The following is an 8,005-nucleotide window of genomic DNA, read 5'->3' on the forward strand; positions in this document are numbered from 1 at the left end:
TTTTTTTTTTTTTTTTTCTTCTTCTAATTACCACACGTTTCTTGAGGTGAAGGTCCCTTAATTGCCAACTCGGCTACCCCTTAGAGTTATCACATTTCTAATATGATCATGCTAATGAATACATCAATATGACATAAAAAAAAATCTTAAAACCATTGATAAATATGTAGAAAATAATGATGATAGTATCACAACTCTGAGCACCGAGTTATAGGTTTACATACTCCAATCATACTTTTCACCTTACACCATGTAGTAGATCCAATAGATAACTTAAACAATAATTTTATTTAGATTCATTAAAAAAACCACTGTGAACAAAAGAAAAAGAGGTTATTAGAAAGTTAAGAAAATAATCTAAATCAAAATCTGGTCAATTTCTTCAGCATTGCATGGCTTCATTAAAAAAATAATTAATCAGGTAACACACACCAAAAAAAAAAAAAAAAAAAAAAAAAAAAAAAAAAAGAACCTATGCCCAGTTGATGGAAATGAAGAAAAAGAGAGAGAATTTAATGACTTACTAAAATAACCAACTTCATGTAGTACCTTGATAATTAAGAGAAATGTCTATTTCTTCAACCTTCTATGGTTAAAAAAAAAACACACACACACACTTATGCAAAAGGGGAGAGAGAGAGAGAGAGAATTTAATAACTCGATAAAATAACAAACTTCTTGGTAATTTAAGAGAAAATGACATATATAGCATCTAACCGAAAGAACTTATTTGGAGCCACCATTCTCACTTAAATAGTAATAAAAAAAATTAATGATTCCATTGTAGTGATATTAAATGGCTTATGAAAGGATTACGCCATTGCCATGTTCTTATTGTTTTAGTTTCCTCATGATTAACTTAGAAATAATAAATTTTTTTTTTTTTTCGTGAAAGTAAATAACAACTAGGAGGCTCGAACTTAAGACTTCCTAGTCTTTCTTCCCACCACAACTCACCAACTACACTAGGTACACATCATGTTAGTAATCATTTTACAAAGTGTTAGTTAGACATTAAGATTGTAAACTTTTTATGTCATAGAGGGTGTTAATGTTTGGAAAGCACTACCAATGCATTGAGAACAACTCATTCCTAAACCTATTGGAGGGATGACTGGAGGAAAAGCATGATATCTTAGCATTAATTCATACTTAAAATGAAGGTAACCCTGAGGATCATCTACTTGCTTCTAAGGACTATGTTGATACATGATTTTTTATTTTTTTTTGTTTGCTTCCTACCGAAAAATAATCAATGCAAACAACTTACTTTTCCTTTTGCCACTCAAATCCCTTTCTTAAAAAAGGCTCCATTTTGAGTGAGTGAGAACGGAATATATATCTCCTTGTAATATTTTTTTTTTCAAATGAACATATGATGTCAATAAAATATTTTTGTATATAATTAATTGAATTTCCTAAATATTATGGTTGCCTATGAAATTAGCTGGAAACACATAAGTAGATAACTTTCTTTATGAAAATCTCCTCATGGCTTCTATGACATCATAGTCCAATCATATTTTAGATAAAATCTTTCTTATTTTTTATTTCACCATTTTATGTGATGATGCCTATGATCCATGACTAATATTCAATAGGTCCATAATGGTCTTAAAATCAATGCTCATATGGTTAATATATTTAATTTCTTAATAAAATATTTGAAATGTTAAATGGAAAATGAAGATGATGCATTTAAATTTTATTAGCATAATCAATAAATTTTGAACTTCAAAGTTTTGTGAATTTTGAAGGAAGAAGAATGAAAGTTTCTTGCTTGACTAGCTATAGTTTCCAAGTGGCAATTCAATTAGCATTTAATCTGTGTGCGGAGATATTCTATATATCACCTTATACTCATGCAAAGTTTCTAATTCTCCACATGTTAATTAAATAATGGTCTATATGATTGAAAGCAAATTTACCAATAAAAAATATTTTATATTTGAATTGATGAAAATACAAGCTAAGATTCTAATGTATGCATGCTTAGTCTTATGGTTGAGTTGGGTCTCTAAATTTGGTCCAGAAAATACTTTATATATCCACCGATTAAAATGATCAAATCAACCATTTATGTGGCTGAAGAAAATCTATTAAATATTGATAAAACTATTTTTTTTTTTAAAGGAGAAGCATGAAATAAGGTGAAAATTAAACAAATTCTACTCTTCTAAAGTTTGTATTTTCTGATTTGAAAAATAAGATAAAAGTAAAGCCAATTTTTTAAATGATGCCCTAATCATACCCTTATGGTTTAACCATTCAAAAGTCACAGCTCATCTGAAATTGATTTTCTAATCTGAACATCATTCTCAAAATTAACAAAAAAAACAAAATTAATTTCAAGAAAAAAAAAACCCCACTATAATTTTTAGGCTTGTGGCTTTTTACAAATATGTTTGATTTTCTCCTTAAAATTGGTAGTGAACCGGAGAAAAAAAAAAAACCAGAATTCGACCTATTAGGGGTCAACCTTTGGTTTGCTTATAAAAAAACTTGGATCCAGCCAAATTTCAAGTATAATTAGGTTAGATTGGACTATTGACTATTATAATTATTTTTGGATGATCAATGAGGGATAAAAATTCTAACCTCCCCATTCCTTGAAAGCAACATATGGTATGAAGGGGTGATTTACCCAACCAAAAAAAAAAAAAAGTATGAACGGGTGTGGTGGAGCAGTTGAGGGAGACACAGTGGTGGAGGCCGAAGGGCTAGAAAAGGTAGAGTGTGGAGATGAGGCATAAGGGATGAGAAAATTGATTTAAGGGAAATATTGAAAATAGAAAAAAAAATTTATCTCTCTTTCTCTCTCCTCTTTGAAAATGATCTCCATATACTTTGCATTCCAGCCCCTCATTGGTTGAATCATTAAGAAAAGCAAACAGCTTGCCTATCCCTCTCTCTCTCTATCTGATTTTAAGCTGTACCAATTAATAAGAACCCAAACATTATATATTAAACATGAGGTATGTCAAATGTAATTTTTTCAAATATAAGGTACCTAAGTTGTAATTTGGCCTACTTTTTGTACCAATGACCAAATACTCAAAGGGTAGGATAGAAATTTCATCCTCCAATTATATTATTATTATTGGTGGGTAATCCTTATCTACAGAATTTAGCACAACTTAAAAAATGATATAATGCCACCTCATTGATTCATGCTGTCCGTCCACTTGATCCAGGTCAAGGTAGGTAGTTAATCCTTTTCAAAAGAGAAAGGGCATTATAGTAAGATGAATGGCATCATGAAATATTCCTTAGATTCAGGGGCATTTCTAGAAAAGACATGTTTTTGTTCGATTCTGAAATATCCTGAGCCTGTGTTGGACATTTTGGGAAGAGAGGAGAGAAACGCGTCTCTCTTCTTTGAATCTCTCTCTCAAATTTTTATTGAAGACGAAGTCACAGGAAAGATTATAGAGAGAGAGAGAGAGGAAGAGAAGGGAGTCACATGCTAGAGGGAGAGAGAAGTCTCTGCGAAAGAGCTTTGACCCTCTCTTGTTCATAGCGTGTTCACACCCTAAATTCCTTTATTCAACCTCTTCTTCCCAAGCCTTTCATTTGTTCCATTAAATCACCTTTGGATCTTTGAATCCGTCTGGGTTTCCTTCAGATTGCTTTTCCTACGCGGTGGAATCTGAAAATTTTGGTGGGCTTTCTATCTGTGTAATCTCTCGTTGCTTCTTGGGTTTTGACTATTTTAGAGGCCCAGTTCTTTCTGTTTGAGCTTTAAAGAAGGATTTTTTTGGTTTCTGTTCGTTTCTCCAGCGTTTTTGCACGAAATTGGGTTCTTGAGGTTGTGCCCGGATTCCAAAATTTTTGCAAAGAAACAAAAAAACTGCAGCCTTAGATTGGATCTCTTTTCGCTTGATACCCCCTTCAAATCTTGGCTTTTGATTTGTTGGGAGATCAGAAGAATTGGAAAATTATAAGTTTTGATTCATGGGGAATTGCTGTGCGACGCCGGTGACTTCGTCGAGAAAAAAGAAGGGTACGAAGCCCAACCCTTTCGCTATTGATTATGCTGCAAAAAGTGGAAACGGAGGTGGAAACAAGCTAACTGTCTTGAAAAATCCGACGGGCCGAGACCTTGGGGTCACATACGAGCTGGGCCGCGAGCTTGGTAGAGGTGAATTCGGGATCACGTATCTGTGCACCGATAAAACGACAGAGGAGGCATTTGCCTGCAAATCAATCTCAAAGAAGAAGCTGAAAAGTACAATAGATATCGAAGATGTGAAGAGAGAGGTGGAGATCATGAAACATTTACCCAAACACCCAAATATTGTGAGCTTGAAGGATACGTACGAGGATGATAATGCCGTCCATCTCGTGATGGAGCTGTGCGAAGGCGGGGAATTGTTCGATCGAATTGTTGCTAGGGGACACTACAGCGAACGGGCTGCCGCAGTTGTTACTCGAACCATCGTTGAAGTTGTTCAGGTTAGATCACTCAGATCCCATTCAATCTCTCCATTTAATGACGAAAACTTCGTATTTAATTGTTGATTCCTAAGATCTCACTCTGAATCTGGTTCATTTGATTTGATTTGCTGTGGGTTTAGGGTTGTTTGTTTCTTGATGCAAATTTTGGGTTTTAACATCAAGAGAGCTCTAATTGAAGGCTCCGAGCTCCGTTCTTTGTCCATGTGTGTTGGTTGTAATAATGGGTTTCCACCCATAGATGGATGTTTGCTTTTATTTGTTGACAATGATTTTGATCGCGCCAAGTAATTGAGGATCTTGGATGATCTAGGTTTAATGCTTGGATCTCTGGGAATCGAATCTTTAACTGGTGAATTCAAGTTCTCACCTTTTTGCACGGAATCTATTTTGGGGATTTTCTCTTTATGAAATCCTTCTGAGTCCCCAGACCACAGCAATTTTACATTTTTACTAGTGATGGAAGATGCATATTCACGTGTCAATTACAGAAAAAATGGAAACATGACTGATTTTGCCTTCCTATTACAGCTCTTCCTTAGTCTGCGTCATCTTCTGGGTTATCCATGATTCTTTATCCAAGGTTCCCACTAAAGTCCTGTCACTTGATCTTTATTCCTTATCCTATATTTTATTTTTCTTTCCCACCCAGTCTTCTGAAACTTCACTATTGGCTTTGCTTCCATTTTCTTTTTTTGTGTCATCAATTATCGTTCCAACTTTATGATTCTTTATGGCATTATATAGGTCTGTATCCATGTTAGAAATTCTCAACAAGTTTCAACACTGTGATCCTAGTGCACGGTTGGAAATAACAAGTACTGGGAATCTAGTATCAGTTGCTCCCTTTCTGGTTCTACTAATAATAATTTATGTTCTTTTGGGGGGTTGGGGGATTTAGGACTTTTTATGTTTGGTTATTCTGTATTCATGTTGTTCCCGTAAAGTTGACATTGGTCTCCTTCCTTCCCTGCCAGATGTGCCACAAACATGGGGTGATGCACAGGGACCTCAAACCTGAGAACTTTTTATTTGCTAACAAGAAGGAAACAGCTCCTCTGAAGGCAATTGACTTCGGGTTATCTGTATTCTTTAAACCAGGTAATTATTTGTAGTATACTAGTATTGCTATTGCCTTTCTTATTTTGTTCCATATCATTTGATTTGGTGAAAATATCCCCTAAATCATGGCCTAAGTTTTATCTTTTTCCACAGGTGAGCGGTTTACAGAGATAGTTGGAAGTCCTTACTACATGGCTCCAGAGGTTCTGAAGCGAAATTATGGCCCAGAGGTTGATGTCTGGAGTGCTGGAGTGATCCTTTACATTTTATTATGTGGTGTCCCACCTTTCTGGGCAGGTACTTCATTTCAGACAGTTTCTCTATTTCTACCGTTTATTTTACTTGGGACCATACAGAATTACAGATTATCCAACTAGTGCACATTGGTACAGTTTCTGAAGGATTCATAAAATTTGGGGTATAAGATATGTGCATGTTATTTATTTATTTATTTATTTTTTGCTTTTGGGGGGGGGGGGGGGCAGGGATGGTAATCCAATAAGAATTTTCTGTCTCCTAAATTCTTGGGACTGAATCTAAATTTCATTTTATCACTCACTCCCCCTCATTAATAAGTGCATTCTGATTTTATGCAGAGACTGAGCAAGGAGTTGCACAGGCTATCATTCGCTCAGTTATAGATTTTAAAAGAGACCCTTGGCCTAAAGTTTCTGATAATGCAAAAGACCTTGTGAAGAGGATGCTTGATCCAGATCCAAGGCGGAGGTTGTCAGCTCAGGAAGTTTTAGGTAATGTTCAGTTCTTGTGAAAGTAGTGTCTTTTCTTAATGTAGTTAAGACTTTTGACTTAAAATTGCTTCTGTTGAAGCAAGTCTAAGTGTAAATCTGTAAAACTTAAAAGTTTTTCTGTCCTGAACTTCTGAATGCAGATCATCCGTGGTTGCAAAACGCTAAGAAGGCTCCAGATGTCAATCTGGGTGAGAATGTCAGAGCAAGACTCCAACAATTCTCCGTAATGAACAAGCTCAAAAAAAGAGCTTTAAGGGTAAGGACACAGCTTGTGGAACATTATCTATCTTGTTTGGGTGTTATCCTATATAAATATTAGAGCTCCTTGATGATTGACATTGAGCTGAAATTATCATTTCCACAGGTGATTGCAGAACATTTGTCACTGGAGGAAGTGGCTAGAATAAAGGACGCATTTGAGATGATGGACACTGAAAAAACTGGAAAGATCAACGTTGACCAGCTAAGAGATGGAGCAAAAAATCTTGGCCACCCAATCCCTGACGCAGACCTCCAGATTCTAATGCAAGCTGTAAGTACACCCCATTGTTTTCCCGGCATCTATTATTTTTCTTTTTGAAAATTTGATTTTTTTACCCCACACATTTTTCTTTTCCATTTGAGAACCTTCTAATCATAACCCTACCAATAATTTCTATGGGATTTGGGGTACATGATCTTATTTACTTGTATTGATGGGCTGTTGATGAATGGCAACTGTGTGAATGTTTGTAAGCAGTTGAAAAATCATGCATAAGACTATTGATTTATTTAAGATCCTGCTAGTTCGCATCATATGAAGGGGTACCTTTGTTCATTTGGAGTTTGAAACTGGTTTTTACAGGCTGATGTAGATGGTGATGGAGCACTGGACTATGGAGAATTTGTTGCTGTTTCAGTACACATGAGAAAGATCGAGAACGATGAGCATCTTCGTAAAGCTTTTGGATTTTTTGATCAAAACCAGAGTGGTTACATAGAGATTGAAGAGCTACGAGAAGCCTTGGCTGATGAAGTCGGTAACAATGAGGACGTCATCAATGCCATTATGCGCGATGTGGACACTGATAAGGTCGGTGTTTATTATCCTTATGCCATTTTTCCACATATATACATGTGTATTGTGTTTATTATAATCCAATCTGTCAATCATTCAACTATTGCAGGATGGACGCATTAGTTATGAAGAATTTGCTGCCATGATGAAGGCAGGCACAGATTGGAGGAAAGCATCAAGACAGTATTCTCGAGAACGGTTCAATAATCTGAGTTTGAAATTGATGAAAGATGGGTCATTGCAGGTAACAATGAATGAGGGTAGATGAAACAAGAAAGAGAAGAAATAATTTTGAAAAAAGGAAAAGTAAAGAAAGAAATTCATTGTACTTTTGTTGTCGTCAAAATTCTTTTTTTTTTTCTTCTTCACCTATTTCTTTCTTTCTTTTTTTTTTTTTTTTTTTTTTTTTTTTTTTTTTTTTCCTCATATGAGATCCTTGAATTTCTTTTATTCTTTCTCGCATCTTTTATTCTGGGTAGGGGGAGAGGGAAGTATAGTAGGAAGGGAGATGAGATTGTCATATGTTTCAGAATGGGCTATATGTTAGCCATTTGTATTTGATGAGGGATTGCAGGAGAGAACTGAGTTTAGAATTAAGATGTGGGAAGATTGTTGTGGCTGTAAATATGTAATTTGGCTCACACGCCCTTTCATGAACAAAGTCATATGCATTGTTACTGTA

General features: G+C 35.2%; 1 protein-coding gene across 2 annotated transcripts; it reads left to right on the plus strand.

The window, feature by feature from the left end:
* The first annotated feature begins 3,398 nt into the window (after positions 1–3,398).
* LOC122067510 (calcium-dependent protein kinase 20-like) lies at positions 3,399–8,005 on the plus strand. Of its 2 annotated transcripts, XM_042631355.1 has the most exons (9): positions 3,399–3,661; positions 3,781–4,455; positions 5,433–5,556; positions 5,671–5,814; positions 6,114–6,266; positions 6,407–6,522; positions 6,631–6,798; positions 7,111–7,338; positions 7,433–8,005. In XM_042631355.1, exons 2-9 carry the CDS (start codon positions 3,955–3,957, stop codon positions 7,589–7,591), a joined length of 1,593 nt encoding a protein of 530 aa, XP_042487289.1. In that variant the 5' UTR covers positions 3,399–3,661; positions 3,781–3,954; the 3' UTR covers positions 7,592–8,005. The 2 variants fall into 2 exon arrangements, with proteins under 2 accessions (XP_042487289.1, XP_042487288.1); XM_042631354.1 differs by having other exon boundaries at positions 3,399–4,455.

This window comes from Macadamia integrifolia, unplaced genomic scaffold (assembly GCF_013358625.1).
Source record: "Macadamia integrifolia cultivar HAES 741 unplaced genomic scaffold, SCU_Mint_v3 scaffold2949, whole genome shotgun sequence".
Lineage (NCBI taxonomy): Eukaryota > Viridiplantae > Streptophyta > Magnoliopsida > Proteales > Proteaceae > Macadamia > Macadamia integrifolia.

Coding starts and splice junctions, on each gene's coding strand:
- LOC122067510 (XM_042631354.1), top strand. CDS start 3,955: ATGGGGAATTGCTGTGCGACGCCGGTGACTTCGTCGAGAAAAAAGAAG. Junction 5,815..6,113: donor TGTCCCACCTTTCTGGGCAG/GTACTTCATTTC, acceptor GATTTTATGCAG/AGACTGAGCAAGGAGTTGCA. Junction 7,339..7,432: donor GCGATGTGGACACTGATAAG/GTCGGTGTTTAT, acceptor CAACTATTGCAG/GATGGACGCATTAGTTATGA.